General features: G+C 44.3%; 1 protein-coding gene across 1 annotated transcript; it reads right to left on the bottom strand.

Moving 5' to 3' along the window:
* Positions 1-3,633: 3,633 nt before the first annotated feature.
* On the bottom strand, positions 3,634-16,544 carry NLRP7 (NLR family pyrin domain containing 7). The gene is made up of 8 exons (XM_032388906.1): positions 16,520-16,544; positions 14,828-16,427; positions 13,258-13,428; positions 11,132-11,299; positions 9,263-9,433; positions 8,775-8,945; positions 6,653-6,820; positions 3,634-3,946 (listed from the first exon to the last, which is right to left on the bottom strand). Exons 1-8 carry the CDS (start codon positions 16,542-16,544, stop codon positions 3,634-3,636), a joined length of 2,787 nt encoding a protein of 928 aa, XP_032244797.1.
* Between the last annotated feature and the right edge of the window lie 1,277 nt (positions 16,545-17,821).

Below are 17,821 nucleotides of genomic sequence, written 5' to 3'. Positions count from 1 at the left end.
TGCACAAAGGGAGCTAGAGTTTACCATCTGATGAACACTAGTTTCAAGTCCATCTGCTTCTTAGATGCTATGTCCTATCAAACCATTGAACCCTCTCACTGTGTCCCCTTATATTTTTAAGATTTTATTTATTTATTTATTTTTTTAAAGATTTTATTTATTTGACAGAGAGAGACACAGCGAGAGAGGGAACACAAGCAGGGGGAGTGGGAGAGGGAGAAGCAGACTCCCCGCCGAGCAGGGAGCCCGATGCGGGACTCGATCCCAGGACCCTGGGATCATGACCTGAGCCGAAGGCAGACGCTTAACGACTGAGCCACCCAGGCGCCCCTTTTTAAGATTTTATTTATTTATTTGACAGAGAGAGACAGCGAGAGAGGGAACACAAGCAGGGGGAGTGGGAGAGGGAGAAGCAGGCTTCCCGCGGAGCAGGGAGCCCGATGCGGGGCTCGATCCCAGGATCCTGGGATCATGACCTGAGCTGAAGGCAGACACTTAATGACTGAGCCACCCAGGCACCCCTGTGTCCCCTTATTTATTAATAGGTAAAATAATAGGACCTTTAGGGGCTAGGGGGACTGCTGCAAAGTTTCAACAAACATGTATTTTTTTTTAATTATGTTCAGGTAGCATATAGTACATCATGAGTTTTTGATGTAGTGTTCAACGATTCATTAGTTGCGTATAACACCCAGTGCCCTCCTTAATACAAACATGTATTTTAAATACCCAATATCCAGTATAGGGTCTGACCCAGACATTCTCAATCACAACCCACCACCACTATGTATATTTTTTAATTTTATTTTATTATGTTATGTTAGTCACCATACAATACATCATTAGTTTTTGATGTAGTGTTCCATGATTCATTGTTTGCATATAACACCCAGTGCTCCATGCAATACATGCCCTCTTTAAATGCTTTGTATCTACATGAAGACCTCAGCCCCATCTTCAATTACTTGATCCCTTCCCCTGAGCCATACTCAGTTTCCCCACCGCACACCTCCCTCAAATCCTTGCCTCTCCACATCCTGGTAAACATGGTTATCCAAAAGCCTGGTAAGCCAATATCCCCTGAGTGGAACACCAAATACTACACAGCCATGAGTGCTTGAGGACATTTATCCTGATTAAGTCTGCAACGCCAAACAGTAGAAGAAACTGGGTCCTTCCATGTGCCACCCAGTGGCTAAGTAAGCCACACCACTTTCGTCCTTGAGATAGAAGAATCCGGTGTTAATCTGTGGCCTTGAACTTCCTGCTGACTAGTTCTCTTTCAACTAATTAATGTGATGTGCAACCCACAAAATAGCACAGAGAAAAATGCGCAAGAGAGATTAAGAGACAAGGAAGATGAAATGAGACCGTACAGAACATGGAAGAGGGACAGTACAGAAAGAGATAGAGGCTGAATTTTTTTCCAAAATTCTGAGTCCCTTTGCTGTGCAGAAACTTTTTACCTTGATGAAGTCCCAAAAGTTTATTTTTGCTTTTGTTTCAGTTGCCTTTGGAGATGTGTCTTGAAAGAGTTGTTGTGGCCAGTATCGAAGAGGATACTGCCTATGTTCTCCTCTAGGATTTTGATGGATTCCTATCTCACATTGAGGTCTTTCATCCATTTAGAGTTTATCTTTGTGTATGGTGTAAGAGAATGGTCCAGTTTCATTCTTCTGTGTATAGCTGTCCAATTTTTCCAGCACCATTTGTTGAAGAGCTTGTCTTTTTTCCATTGAATCACTAGCAGCATAAAATAAATAAAAAATAGGAAAAGCAAGGAAGGAACTCCATGCCAGAAAACATCAGTGCACAGACAGAGAGGAGATCATCTTGACAACAGCCAGAATGAAAGGAGCCATTGCCCACAGAGTGGCGCCAATTAGACCCAAGCAGACATCCCAGCAGCAACAATGAAGGACAGAATGTGGAAGGGAACCTCCCAAACACCTGTCAGCTTTCAATTGTAATGCAGGCAATTATTCTTCAAGAATGAGGTTTTAAAAAGACCTTTTCACTCCCCTAAAAAATTGCAATTGGGGTTTTTATAGTTCCATCATGTGAAAATGTTGGGGAAGAAAACTTCACTGAAATAAATATTCTCCTAAATCCAAAGGGAACAGTTCTGTGTTATTTAAGCTGTCAACCTGGATCACTAACTACAGGTCATTGTTTTTGGAACATCTCCGTGTCAGTGTTCTCAGTCCTTAGAGAAGCATGATAGGGCGACTTTAAGTTTGGTAGAAAAATTAAGTAAGGATATAGATCACTCACTTTTGTCAGTGTCTGGGAATCAGTGCTGAATAGCGATTTTGCATTTTTTTAAAATTCTAGAGTGGTTTTCCCAACTTTTCTGTGAGTTATCAGCAATAGGATGTGGATAACTTAGGGAAAGCTGTGTTTTCCAATGTAGTGGATTACACACACACACACACACACACACAAGCACTCATATGTGGAATATAAGGAATAGCACAGAGGATCATAGGGACAGGGAGGGAAAACTGAATGGGAAGAAATCAGAGAGGGATACAAACCATGAGAGACTCTTGACTCCAGGAAATAAACAGGGTTGCAGAAAGGGAGGTGAGTGGGTGGATGGGGTAACTGGGTGATGGGCATTAAGGAGGGCACGTGATGTGATGAGCAATGAGTGTTATATGCAACTAATGAATCAATGAACATTTTTAAAAAGTTTAAAAATAATGATTTGGTCAGATTTGTACCTCATAAATAACAAGATAGATTAGAATGGGGGTTGGCAAACTATGGCCCATGGGCCAAAGCTGGTCTGTTGCCTATTTTTATAAATAAAGTTTTATTGGAACACAGCCACACCCATTCATTTAAATATTGTCTGTGGCTGTTAGCACACTACAACAGCAAAATGGAATCATTGTGACAGTGACCATATGGCTTACAAACCTAAAATATTAGCTATCCGGCTCTTTACAGAAAAAGTTTACTGACTTCTGGGTTAAAATATCCTAAAACTGGAGCACCTGGTTGGCTCAGTTGGTTAAGCGTCTGCCTCCGGCTCAGGTCATGGTCCCAGGGTCCTGGGATCAAGCCCCGCATCGGGCTCCCCGCTCAGCGGGAAGCCTGCTTCTCTCTCTCATTCTCCCTCTGTGCTCTCTCTCTCTCTCAAATAAATTAAATCTTTTAAAAAAAAAATTTTAAAGAATATCCTAAAACTGATTAAGAAAGCCACAGACCACACTGATCATGTAGACTCATCAAGCATCTATTAAATTTGACCAAGAAATACCTGAGCTAGGGCAGAAAAAAAAAATGAAAGAAACCAACATAGCCATCGATGAAGTAGTGATATTTTTTCCTAGACCAGTATGCCTAGTGTAAAGATAACTATAAATTAGGTCTTGGGCACATTAATAAGTACAGCTTCAAACAAGTTCTTTGCCTTTTATTATGCTTGTGTCCTTGTGAAATAACAGACATTTTGACATAAAGTTGGTATGTGACTTGTGCAGAATTTCCCGTAAACCAGAGAGGAAAAGCCAGTGCTAAATTCTATATTTTGATCCAGTAATTCACATGTGACCCTCTAGTTCATGGTGTGTCTTAGAGATATCAGATCACCCCCTTCAAGACAAATAATCACTAAAGACGGTCTCAGGGTGTTTGAGACAGGAAGTCACAACGTGGGGACAGGCTTGCTCTGGCATCACTGCATTCGATGGTCAGATTTGGATTGTGATCTTTCACGTCCTTCAACAGCTTCTGGATTTCCACGCTAGATTCATCTATCTCCAACCTGAGTGTCTTTAAGGGACTGTTATTCTGTTTTAAAGCCTCAAAGAGCACCGTTATTCCACTCTGCCCCAAGATATTCTGGCCCAGGTCCAGAGTTTCCAGCCGCTGAGTGCTGATGAGAACAGATGCAAGACCCTGACAACAGGAAGAAGTGATGGAGCAGCCACAGAGCCTGTGGGGAAAGAGCACAGAAACCCAGTCAGTTCTTTCTTAGAACCTACTGTGTTACCAGGCACACTCTTGGCTTGCTGCGGAACTAGTAGTAAAAAAAAATTTTTTTTTAAATAATAGTTTTCTTCATGGAGCTTATTTTAGTGACTTCCATCAGAACATTGAAGACTGTGGACGATGGTACTGGAACAGGATTAGGGTAAATTGGCCAGAGAAGGATTAGGTAGCTTTATGGTGGTTGGTGAATTCTTCATTGGGAAAGTGACAGGAAAAAGTGAAAGAAGGAGAGTGAGCCATTATGGTAAGTGTGGGATGTAAGCCAGCGTAGCTGAAATGCCCAGCTGGGAAGGAAGTCTTGTAGACTCCTGGAAAAACCTTCAGATTTTATCTGCAGTGGCCTGGGGAGCTTTTGAGTCTTTTGAAATGGACGTGTCCTGGTCCAGCTTGCAGACTGAAACAAACCTGGAAATCAAGGACCAACTCTGAGACTGCACAACACTCCATGTGAGAGTTGGCAGCCCAAATGAGAGCGCTAGCACTGGGAGTGTAGATGGTCATCTGCTTGGTATCTGGAAGGAGGTGCCTCAAAGTGATGTGAATGTGAGGTGTGATATGAAGGCAGGAAGAAAAAAACAGAAGCCTTCGAGTTGGTGAATAGACAAACAGTTTCCTCCTAGACCTTACAGTGAATTAATTATACTCAGTAATGTGAAATATATTAGCATCACCTCCATCCCTCATCTCCTTGTCCCAGAGCTTTTCCAGACTAAAAGATGCATTTGCCAGTGGAGGACAGAGGGCGGGACCATTTAGGGTAGATATGCCTCATGCTGGCTTATATAGAGTCCAGTGGGCTGACCCATGCCCCCTCAGCCATGGGCCCTTGAGCACTCCACCATCTGCACATGTATATGCCGCATCTCTAACCATCCTTCTGCTGCTCCAGGCACTGTAATAGGCACTGAAGACACAGGAAATGCATCCCATTCCCTCAGAAATAAAACAATCGATAAATGGATTAACGAGTTGTAGTATATCCCTACAATGGGATATTGTTCCACCATATAAAGGAATGAGGTATTTATGCTTGCTACAGCATAGATAAATCTTGAAAATACTATACTCACTGAAAGAAGCCCAACACAAAAAGCCACTTATTATATGTATGACTCTCTTTATATGAAATATACAGAATTAGTATGGATAGCAGGATAGGTATAGAATGGAGACAGAAAGCAGAGGGGTCTGGAGGCCCCATATGGGGTGATCAAACAGACTGTAAGTATTCCAAAGCTATCGAGTTGTATACTTTAAAATGGCTAATTTTAGGTGAATTTCACTTCAATAAAAAAAAAAAAACTAAACAAAAAATTATAGTTCTACTAATTGTGCCATTTTCCTACCCAATCAATAGAGAACAGAGCACTTCAATAGGATAGTCAGGAGATCTGGAACTATCAAAACTAGTTTGTTGTCCCCCATAATAGCCAAGGTGAGAAGTGAAATATTAGCAGATAGCCCTGCAAACTGCAGGGTCTGAGTGCTCTAGTCAGAAAAAAGGAAACCAAACAGTAAGAACAAAGACCTTGTGGTGGGAAGGAATGGGGTGTGTTCTGGGAACTGAAAAGAAGCTGGTTGAAGATGTGCCCCAAGGTGGGGAGAAAAAGCCGAGATGAAGTTAGAGAGAAAGGGGCTCGGTCATAGGGAACACCCTGAGATTTGGTAACAAATATTGATTCATGTGCTTGCTGCATAAAACTTTATCATGAGATTGACAAGCCCACAATGTAACTCCATAAACGCATGAAGTGCACCACTGTAAGAAGTCGTCCTATAGACAAGTCATGCATACCATGAGGGGAAAATGGAATGTCAGAAGTCATGGCTAATAAATATCAGATGGGATCTGAACCACATTTTGAAGTCAGAGACCCTATTCAATGTGTCTGCTATGATGCTGAGTCCTTGAACCCCAACTGAAAAAGATAGACCCCAACCTGTGGACACTGTGGATTTGCTTGTTCAGCATCTTCCAACCTCTAATTCAAGGGAGCTCAAACTTAGAGAATATTGGAATCTTCTGGAATATCTCTAAAGATTTTGATGCCCGGCTCTACTTCTCCTAAATTTAATCAATTTTGTGAGGAGCCTGACCATTAAGAATTTTAAGAGTTCTCCAGGGACGACCAAGACATAAAACAAAAATCGCCATGTGTTCTGGTGTTCTTTCTCATCTCTACAAGACTAGGGAAGCATTTACATGACACAGATTCAGTTTACATTAGGGTTTTAGTTGTAAAATACGTTGCATCAATGAGATGCATTTGATGGAGACTTGTGAGGGAGAAGTGACGCACAGCCCACCATCCTGTTGGTGAAGCCACTGCGTTTCCTGGGGGCAGTATCCATCCACGGTCCCCTGGGCACTGAGCTGGGACAGGCCCACTGTGCCCTGCTCACTGGATCCCAGCAGAAGCAGTATGCCCCTGAAGCCCACTCCTCTGGAGGCCGTCCCCATCTGTATCCCACTCCTCCAGGCCCTCTGAATGACTTTGAATACAGGTAACTGGGTGCTTACAATTTCTGCAGGGATTTACCTCCTAAAGCGGAGCAGGAGAGACACTACTGCAGTCTACATTCTAAAATATCTAAAATAGCTCAGATAAAATACCTCCAAAACACCTTAAAAATGAGCAAAAGCACCTACCCTAGACATCTTAGGTTACAATTTGGCTTCTTCAAGGCCTCACAGAGAAACCACGATCCAGTAGCTATGGGATTGAGACCCAGATCCAAGTTCGTTAAGCTCGAATCTTCTTGGAGGAGCTTTGAGATGTACCTGCAGCCGCGTCTGGTTATGTTGCAATGGGATAACCTGCAAAGACAATCCCATTCGTCTGTGACTTACACCCTGTGAGGTGGTTACTTCCAAGAGCACACACCTTCTACTGCGATATATATACGTTCAGGTAGGCCTGTATGTGAAAACATACAAGTGAAGTGATGATGATTACATCATTCCCACCCTGCCTAGGTGGCAGAAGGGTAAACTGGCCTTCGTCCACCACCTTTTATAAATTATGGAGAAGCAGATGCACATCTCCAAAGACACAGATTTTCCTAAAGCAGCAGCATAGCCTATAGGTCAAGAACTTAGGCTCTGGGGTCAGACAGACCCAAGACTGAATCTGAGGCCCCTATTATGCTCTGCATGGTTAGGTTCTACTTCTTTCCCTTTAGAGAGAGGTGTTTTATGTTTTATTTCATGTCTTGTATTTAATCGTCTGAGCAGAATTGTGGCACACCAAAAACTCAACATTCCTGATATCTTAGTGACTGGGTTTCTCATTTAAACTCTGCAGACTCTCCTACAAGCTTAGGCTTCTAGGAGTCCTCCAGCTAGGAGGCCAGACCACACAGGAGGATGGTCACATGGTAACTTTAGGCAGATGGGTCTGCAGTGGACCCTCCCAGCCCTATGCCCCAAGCATGGCACAATTGCAACAGAGGCTGTGGATCCTGAAGTGCCACTGCTAAGAGCGATGGAGGATGACTAGACCAAAAGACACCATGCTTCGTAGTGTGTGAGATCCTAAAGTCATCAGTGAACCTGAGGAGTTTGGGGAGGAGGATGGTATAAAAGTATAAGATTAAGTTTTGTATGTTGTCTAAGTGGAGGCTTGATCCAACGTTGACTCTATGTATTTAAAGCAATGATTGCTGGCAACTCAGTTGATAGAGGGGGCTTCATACCTACCACACAGGTGTGACCACATGCAAGCTAAGTGGCTAAGCATTGGTTTTCCAGTTAGTAAATCTGAAATAAAAGTAACTATATCATGAGGTTGTAAAATTTGGTAGAGTCCCTCATACACAGTGAGTGCTTGATGAGGACTGGACATTTTTTTATTGTCTGTTTAGATGCCTAAGCTAACTCTCAAGATAGGATGTCACTATGTAGACAGCCCTGTGAAGTTTTATGTTCTTCATATGTCTACCTAAACAATATTCATTAGATGTTTTCATTTTCTTGTCCACCACCAAAAGCTGAATACTTGTTTTCTCTTTTTAGTCTTAAATGACTGGTGCATGTCTGGATTAAGGGATATCCTAGATTAATACAGAGTTTCCAGGACCAGCTGGAAGCCATAAAGCTAAGGGGCAGACAGAAGGTTCCCAGTAGAACAAGAGCCTCAGAGAAATCAAAGCCAAGAAAAAATTTCTGAGCAGAAATAAGCCTCATACTCTACACAATCTCTTGAATGTTACCCTAACTATATATGCTTCTAATGGGAACAGGTACTCCATGCTGGGCTTGCTCCCATATAACAAGGGCAAATGACAGCCCATGGGTCAAATCCAGCCCACCACCTGTTTTTGGTGAATAAAGTTTTATTGTAACACAACCACGCTGATTTCCTTACATGTTCACTCAGCAACAGCACAGTTGAATAATTGCAAAAGAGACCATATAGCCCACAAAGTCTAAAATATTTACTATTTGGCCCTTTGCAGGAAAAAAAAAAATGTATTGAGCCCTACCACAGAACTCAATCCATTCCCAATTATGGGAAGAAATAGATCGTGTGTACTTTAAAAACATACACAAAACCTCAGACCTGAGAACCAATTGGTTATCCCATATTCCCAGCATAGGAAGAGGCGAGAAGGTAATCCCTGCTCTGAAAGACATGCAAATATTAAAATCTGTTTCTGCCTGTCCTTTCCCTAATTTGTACCAGGATCTTGCCAGTTTCATTCAAGTAGAATCATTAAGTGCTCTTCTGTCTGTCCTACCTGAATCCAGGTGTGTGCACACACAGACTTACACCAGATTCTGTAGTTGACAGTCAGGGTAACTCAGACCCTCACACAAAAGCTTTACCCCACCATCCCCAAGGTTGTTATTGGCCAAGCACAGGTGCGTCAACCTCTGGTTGACAATCAAAGCAGAGGAGAGCTCCTTGCAACAGGCTTCTGCAAGGTGACAGTTTTCCAACCTGCAAAAAGCACCACACAATTGGCAAGATGGTTAGAACATTTCCAAAGCCCAGCCTCCTCAGCTGACAGCCCTTCTTGTTAATTCTACACCCTCTATATATTGTGCTCATGACCAAAGCCTGAAGGACCATGAATGAGAAAAGGGCCAGCAAAATGCATGAGTCATCCACCTGGGACCAAAACTGGGAACTGGGTGTCTACATCAGTCGGAGGTCCCATATGGGTTGCCCTCTACATCCAGTACTACCGTTGCTCCTCCCCGTGTGGCCCCAGACCTAAAACGGAGATGCTCCATGGGAAGAAAGGCGGTACTTACAACAGCCTCTGCAGGAAGCACTTTGGGTGTCTCAGAGTCATGCACAGCAACTTGGTGCACTCGTCCGGGAGCTCATTGGCTGTGAGATCCAGGCATTTCAGGGACTGGTTGACTTCAAGGGCCGAGGAGAAATCAGCCCACTGCTGAGTGGTGTCAGAACAAGACCCCAGCCTATGGGATAAATGGGGGGAAAGTCATTCTTCTGAGAGGACACAGAGACCACATCAGCTTATTATGTTTCCCTGAAGATTATACCCTTGAATTCTATTTCATCCTACTCCAGTAGGTGCTCAACCCTGGCCTGAATTGATCTCCTTTGCTTCTTCAATATCCCCACTGCCATTTGATCAACATCCAACATCATCTGAGAGAAAAAAATCTGTAATATAAGTATGCATGAAGTTTCACTAATGTGGCTGTTATTTCTCAAACCCTACATTTTATACAATCACTTTCCCTGCCTGAGTCTGTCCTAATCCCACTTAGATTTAAATATGCAATTCTATAGTGAAAAAATTGATGCCTGATACTCAGAAGCGTCAGCCTCATGAATTATTAGGGAATATGCAAATTAAAACAAGGAGATACCATTTGACACCTAGGCAGCCAGGTCCAAAATTTGTTGAGTTTAAGTGTTGCAAGAATAAAAACTGGGAACTCCTTCTGTTGATGAGCATATGAATATAGTACAGCTGTTTTGGAGGTCATTGAGGAAATCCATTAATCCCTTATACTGGGCTTTAAAACCCAGCTACACTTGCACACAAAGATCAGACTACAGGACTCCAGTACACGTCTGTTGTTTGCATCATACTCTTACTATGTTCAAAATCTTTGCAAATTACTTAACCTTTGTAATATCTTTCCCCATCTATGCTTTGCAGGGAGACAATACCTTCACGTCCAACAATTAGAGAATATAATCCATCCATATTCTGTGCCCAGTAGAATGTATGTCATAGGTGAAATTGGGAGTTCTTAAAATGAGTACATTTCTTCCCTCAGATTAGCCTATATAATAAGGATGTCCTACGTTTACTTAAGTAATTGGAATACAGGGTGGAATGTGAAGGGTCTCAAATCGTGTGAGCATAAATGGGAGATTCTGAGTCAGCTATTTGTCATTTTGGAGCTTCAGTGTATCCACTTAAAACATCCATTACCAAAACTTCAGAGTAACAGATGTTTTTCTAAGTAAATGAGACACAGCTCAGAAATCATCAATATGGTAAGAGCTACCCTTTGCGCCTGGCCCCTATGCAAAGCACGTCACATCAATTCTTAAAACCCCGCTTTATGGATGAGGAAGCAGCTCAAAATCCTAGTGGTCATAAATGTTAGAGCAAGGATTTGAGCTCATTTCCAAATCCAAAAAACAATCTGTGCTGTTAGCCAGTAAGGCAGGCTGTGACTCAACTAAATAGAGGGAAGGAAAAAGGGTCCCCTAGAGACAAGTAATGACAATCGGAGCCCTCACTAGGAGGGCTCACTGAGGAATGGCTCAGACCAGACATACCAGGACCCAGGACACTGGATTCTTCTGCAATGTTACTGAGTGGTCATGATGGATGCTCTGAACCACAACGGGTAGACAACACGGGGTCTAAAATACCAAGTCCCCAAGCTAGAGGGGGATGCAGAATTCTGGGTGTTCCTTTGCCCTCAGGGCTCACTCTTCAATGCACGAGACAAGCTGGCTGGAGAAAGAGAATGTGCACGGGCTTTCTGCCTCTGTTTGAGACTATGTCCACTGTTTGGCATGGTGTCCTGACATGTGGCTCTGCCTTCCTTCCAGTTCGGCCAGAAGTGCAGGGGGACAGGGGAATGCGGCATCCCCCAATGGAGAAGAGCAAGGACTGTGAGATCTACCTCAGATACCGCAGATTGCATCTCGGGTGCCTCAGAGTCTCACACAGCAGAAGCAGCAGCTTGTCACTGTGGACGCCACCTTCCAGGACCAGGTGTGTCAGAGTCTTCTTACCAACAAGAGCTAGACACAAGTCCCGGTAAGCATCAGCAGGGGAAACATTTTTAATCCTAGGAAAAAATGAAAAGGGATTCCGTCTTGAGTGCTGTGAACGCAGGGAGAGGAGTGGTCTCCAGACAAGGTGGACAATGGGAAGATGGTCAAGAAAACCACTGATGTGAAGGGCAGCTGGAATGAAGAGAAGCAGGGACTGCAAAGGAGGTAGTCTGTGGTGGTGGGAGGAAGATGGGTCGGATGCTGGAGGGCTTGGTCACCCTTGTGACCTGGTTCATGCTGTTCTTCAGAGGAGCTATCTATCCTCTCCTTGAGTTTTGTGTCCTACCCTGTATCTCCTTCAGCATTCAGCTCCCATCCTCCTCCTCCTCGATGCCTGACTTCTCCTAGCAAGAATAAGCTATTTCTTACTATCACCCCACACGGCCATTTGCATTCCCACAGATCAGTTTCCACTTAGGTTACACTACGTTATCGTTTATGAGTTAGCAAATAAATTAGACTCTTTGAAGGTGTGGACCATGAAGAGTTGGGGGTTTTGTTTGTTTGGTTTTTTAATTTCCCTCTCTGCTAACATGAATGTGGAATTTCAAATAGGATTAAAATAAATCCTAGGTGGAAAAGAACATAGATTTTCTCTAATCCAACTGTGGGCTTCAAGAAATAATTCAGCATTAAAAAAATAGTAAGACTTTTTTCCGGCACCTGGACTGTGCCACCTTCTTTAGAGTAAGAGTCAATCAAGCTCGTGTTATACATAATGAATCTAGCTCATAAGTGATCCTGTGGGCAAAGTAGGAATAAGTGGGAAAGCACTTTCTCAGGACCTCTTTTTGAAGCATGCTTAATGCATCCTAATTTGGGATAGACTCCGCACCCACCATTATTGCCCACTACCCTCCTATTTCAGATGTTCATTTTCACTTGAGTTCTAGAGGCTCTTTGCCTGTTTTTAGGTTGTACCTCCAAACCTGGCAATCCATCCCCCTGTTGGGTGGGGAATGGATACTCTCTTCTCCCTAAACCCACACTTCTTCCTAAACCCACAGTTGGTCTTATAACCCTTGACCCTTCATTGTCAGATAATGAATGTTCCCTGCAGCTTATCCAAAAGAGGCTTCAAAATGAAATTTTCAGCACAGGGAGAACCAGATTAAGGGGGATGCCAGCCTTTCAGAACCCCTGCTTACATTGTCCTAAACTCTTAGCAGAACAAATTACAGGTGCCTTCTAATTCTCATTTCTCATGTAAGGACTTGAGCATTACAGAGCAATGTAAACTTTCAAGGCCATACAGAAGAAATTGCTATCTTTGCTGACACCAACCCATGTCAGATTTCATTGCTTTGAACACACAAGTCCCATGGCATTCTGAGATAAGCAAGTCAACTGATGTTTGGCATAGGTATTTTATCCCAAGTAAATAGCACATTTTCGGGGGCTTAATTAAACTTTCTAAGGCATGTTGTTCTGGGGAAGTGGGGGGAGTTTCAGTAATGTATCCATCTGTAATTTTGAACAGAACTTATGAAGTTCATCACTTGGACATGTGTTGGTTGAACCTTTTAAACCCTAACAGTCACCTGCCCAGGCGGCTCCATCATGATTTGCTTCTGCCCTAACCTACCTTACTCAGACTCCTCTCTCAATCCTGTTCTACACACTGGTTATAAATTCACCATTGCCTCGCCGACACGTTCTTATTCATGTATTTAAAACTGTGCTTTCTGGAATATTTCCCAGTTCCCACCAGGTGCCCTTCTGATATGCATGTACCTATATTTCCCACAGGCTGAGTTTCAAATATGCCCATAGCAGATGTATGGAAACATCCAAACACTTGGCTGAATTTCATGACAATAACTCAATGCAACATACGATTCTCCCACTAGCCACCATTTCAATTCTTTGTATTCTGAGCACCTGGTTGGTCAGAGCCTGGTCAGGCATTCAAATAGTGCTGCCACATTAAAAACGCCTGGGGATCATCGTTACAGGATCGGTGTCTACTTACACCACTTTCTGGAGATGACAGGTGACACGGGTGATTTGCTCACAAAGGATCCTCACTGAGGAGTGACTTAGGAAGCTTTGGCTCACATCCAAGAAGCACAGATTCTCGTTTGAACTGAACACTGAGCAGAGATCGATCCAGAGATGGAGCAAGACGTGGTCGTGCTGTGACCTAGAAGGAAGGGATGGACCAGAGCACCTATTGAAAAGCATGTATGGGAGAAGTAACAAGAATTGGTAGACAGTCCCCCAAAGGGAACCACCAACAAAATGAAAAGGCAGCCTGCAGAATGGGAGGAAATATTTGCAAATCATATATCTGACAAGGGGTTAATATCCAAAACATATAAAGAATTCATACAGTTCATTTAAAAAAACTGATTTAAAAATGGGCACGGGGTGTTATACGCAACTAATGAATCGTTGAACACTACATCAAAAACTAATGATGTATTAGAAGTTGACTAATTGAACGTAATAAAATTTTTTTAATTAAAAAAATGGACAGAGGAACTGAATAGATGGTTTTCCAAAGAAGACATCCAGATGACCAAGAAAAGATGCTCCACATCACTCATCATCAGGGAAATACAAATCAAAACCATGATGAGCTATCACCTCACACCAGTTAGAATGGTTGTCATCAAAAAGACAGGGAGTAAGTGTTGGGGGGATGTGGGGAAACAGGAATCCTCGTGCCCTGTTGGTGGGATTGTAAATTGGCACAGTTACTAGGGAAAACAGTATGGAGTTTCCTCAAAAAAATAGAATTACAGTATGATCCAGCAATCCCATTTCTGGGTATTTGGAGAAAATGAAATCACACTCTTTTTTTTTTGAAATCACACTCTTGATAAAGTATCTATACGCCCACATTCGCTGCACCATTATTTACAACACCCAAACATGGAAGCAACCTAAGTGTCCACTGATAGATGAATGGGTAAAGAAAATATGGTATGTGTATCTGACAGAATATTATTCAGCCACAAAAAAGGAAATTTTGCCATTTGTGACAACATGGATGGATCTGGGGAGCATTAGGCTACGTGAAATAAAGTCAGGCAGAAAGACAAATACTGTATGATCTTATTTCTATGTGGACTCTAAAAAAAAAAAAACAAAACACCAAACAAACAAAAAAAAACATGAATTCCTAGAACAGATGGGTGGTTGCCAGAGGCAGGGTGTGGATAAAATGGGTCAGAGTGGTCAGTAGGTACAAAGTTTCAGATCGAAGTCCTAGGGATGGTGGTATGGGTACAGTATGGTGGCTCTAGTTTAAGAAAAGGATAAAGAATTGTAAAGGAAATTATGTGCGGTGTCCAGAATGTCTAGGGATGCCCTGGACTTGTGCCCCACATGTAAGATATAACACTGAACAAAGTAAAGTTCCATCCCTAATCTGAGCATTGTGCTCCCCACCTTGAATGGCAAGCTGGCAGAAGAAATTCTGGCAAGAAGAAAATTCTGACCCTAAGCCACAGGGAGGACACTCTGCCCTGTTCCTAATGCAGCGGGGATGAGGCTGAAGAGGGGGCACTAACAGAGTGAACAGGGCAGGTCCTTACCGGTCAGCCTGAGCCTCTGATTCCCATGCAGCATCGTTCTCCAGGAACATCCCCTTTTCTACCCGCAGCCACATTTTCTGCAAGTTTTCACAGTGCTTGAGGCAGAATGCTGTGTGTACCATGTCCGAGGTATCTTGCAAATGCAGGGACACTTCCGTGACCTGGGCCATGGCCTCCTTCACAAGCTGCTCCTCTTGGGATTCGTAGAGACAGTACAAAATCTCCTTCGTGTCGGTCACCGAGGAGAAGGGTCTGTTCTCGGCGGACCTTATTCTGCATTCCAGTAGCTCCTGCTTGACCTCCGTGGACACCCGGCAGCCAAACGTGGTCCCCAGCTCCCTGGCCCTCTTTTCATTGGCGAGGCCGAATAGGAAGCGCCCCACGGGGGCCAGGTGGGGGTTCTTGAGTCCTTCTTCCTTGGACAGCAGCCTCTGCACACCCCCAATGTTCCAGCTGGGGCTCCCCGCGTCTTGGTGGTCCTCGCTGCCCAGAACGTAGAGCGCAGCGGCCAGGAACTGCTGGACGCTCAGGTGGATGAAGCAGTAGCAGCCCTCACAGTCTCTGCCCTTCTGGAGGATGCTCCTGTCCAGGAAAGGGCGCAGGTCAGACTCGTCCATGCCCAGCCTGCGCAGGTCGTGTCCATCAAACACCGAGGTCTGCGCCCACGTGCCCTCGGCGGCCAGCAGGCACAGGGCGCGCAGCGCAGCCCCGAGGTGTGGACCCGGGCAGCTGCCCCGCACGGGCGCGAACAGACTGCAGAGAAAGCACAGCAGCAGCGACGTGGTGGTCTGGCAGGTGGGGAGGGGGTCCTCGCCCTCGTCCATCTGCAGCCTCAGGCAGGTGCACACCATCCAGCACACGGCGGGCGCCGCGCCCATGCGGAACAGCGCCGCATTGCTCTTCATCAGGTGGAAAGCGCGCAGCGCCTGAGCCTCCCCTCCAAAGTGTCGCAGGAAATACGCCCTCCTGTCGCGTTCTGAGAGCCCTTCCATCTCCACCAAGAGTGGCCGCTCCACCAGGAACTGCAGCTCCCTCAGGGCCTCGGGCCGCGTGGTGACCAGTAGGGTGGCCGTGGGTAAGAGCTTTCTCGTCAGCAAGCTCCCCAGGAGGACAGGTGCAGGTCTCTGCGACCTCCAGTCGCCACACAGGTCGTGCACTAGCGCCCCCACTCCCAAGGGCACGCGCAGCTCCTCAAAAGCATCAATGACGAACAGGAGTTTCTGCGCCTGGGCGAGGACCTGCGGAAGGGCATCCTGCAGGTCTGGGGCGCTCTCGGCCAGCAGCTCTGCGAAGGAGCACGTCCCCTTGCGGCTGAGCACCTTGCAGCTGAGATAGAAGGCGTGCGGGCAGGTCTGTGCGAGGTTGTCCTGCGTCCAGTCCAGCATGCACTTCTTGGCCAGAGTGGTCTTCCCCACGCCCGCGGGACCATGCAGCACCACCGTGTGTGACTTTAGCTGTGTGGGTATTTTGGGATTCAAGAAAGATATGAACCTTTGGCTTCTCTGGGTGACGTTGTAGTGAAACTCATCACCATTTCCTGGTGAAAAGGTCTTCAGGATAGAAGATTCCTCCATTGCGTTTCTATCTTGCTCCTCTTCACCTGTAGTGATATGGGATGGGACAAAGTTGGGGTGCCAGTGATTATACTCACCTTGAAAATACACTTTGTAAAGGACTAGAAATGAGGAATACCAAGAACGGGCAAGTTATCTTGCATGCTACCAAACACCAAACTTCTAAGACAGTACTGAACCACCTGGCTTTTCTAACCAGCAAGTCCCCTTCTGCTTCCCCCAGCTTCCAGTTATCCAGTCTTTTTTGCACTTTTGCACTTTGTAAAATAGCCATGGGGGAAAGCTTGACAGGGTTATCTGTACTTTGTAGATCATGTATTATTGTAGATTGAGAGAACTTTAAATATCTTCCGTTTCAAAAAAATATTTCATTCTTATTACGGTAAAAATATGCATAAAATGTTTAACCAGTTTAAAGTGTACGATTCAGTGGCATTGAAAACAACCATCATCTTGTGCCAGAACATTTTCATCACCCACATAGATACCCAGACTCATGAAGCAGTCACTGCCCATTTCCCCCTTACCCGGGCTCTGGCTACCACTAATCTGCCTTCTGTTTCTATAGATTTATCTACTTGTTAAGTTTCAAGTTTATGTGGAAATGCAAAGATGTAAAATAAAGCCACTTGCAGAGAAACAAGAGTTGGAAGTCACTCCAAGATAAACATGAGGGTTTAGACTGGGAGGAGACATGGTGGCGCACACTTCCTTCACCCTAGTACTGACCCTGGTAAAGACTTACTATAAACTAGAGCAAATGATAGGAAACTGGTGTAAGGTACACAAAGGACCCACGAGACAGAATGGGGCCAGCTCACTAGAGACTTGCACGGTCAGCATCGTACAGCACAGAGCTGTGGGAAAGAGCAGTCTCCCGTAAATGGTGCTGCATCAGTTGGATATCCACACAAAAAATAAACGCGGATCGCTGCATCACAGCACACACAACTAATCGGAGATTGATTATAATCTTAATTGTGAGAGGCAAGTCAATAAAGCTCGTAAAAGGAAAAATAAAGACTATCTCCATTCTTGGAAATAATCAAGATAATGTAGCAGCCGTATAGGTAAAAACTGATCACCCAAATTTGATTTTAAATTGGGACCTTAGGGGGCGCCTGGGTGGCTCAGTCAGTTAAGTGTCTGCCTTTGGCTCAAGTCACGATCCCAGGGTCTTAGGATCAAGTCCCGATTTGGGCTCCCTGCTCAGGGGAGAGCCTGCTTCTCCCTCTCCCTCTGCTGCTCCCTCTGCTTATGCTCGCTCTCTCTCTTGCTCTCTCTGTCAAATAAATAAATAAAAACTTAAAAAAAATTATAATGGTTAATATTAACGTATATAAACAACTAGAGATTTATATGTACGTATACACAAATGCACATACAAATGCAAACACATTTTCAAAAATTAAGAGGAAAT

The sequence above is a fragment of the Phoca vitulina genome, unplaced genomic scaffold (genome assembly GCF_004348235.1).
Source record: "Phoca vitulina isolate PV1807 unplaced genomic scaffold, GSC_HSeal_1.0 scaffold52, whole genome shotgun sequence".
Classification (NCBI taxonomy): domain Eukaryota; kingdom Metazoa; phylum Chordata; class Mammalia; order Carnivora; family Phocidae; genus Phoca; species Phoca vitulina.
The sequence above is the reverse complement of the archived record's forward strand: the minus strand, read 5'-3'. Positions and strand labels throughout refer to the sequence as shown.

Excerpts from the sequence above, each read along its gene's own strand:
- NLRP7 (XM_032388906.1), bottom strand. The coding sequence starts at position 16,544 with ATGCAAGATAACTTGCCCGTTCTTG. Across the intron at positions 11,300-13,257 it reads TGTCATCTCCAGAAAGTGGT|GATTAAAAATGTTTCCCCTG; the intron begins GTAAGTAGACAC and ends ATTTTTTCCTAG. Across the intron at positions 3,947-6,652 it reads TGTAACCTAAGATGTCTAGG|GCTCTGTGGCTGCTCCATCA; the intron begins GTAGGTGCTTTT and ends CTTTCCCCACAG.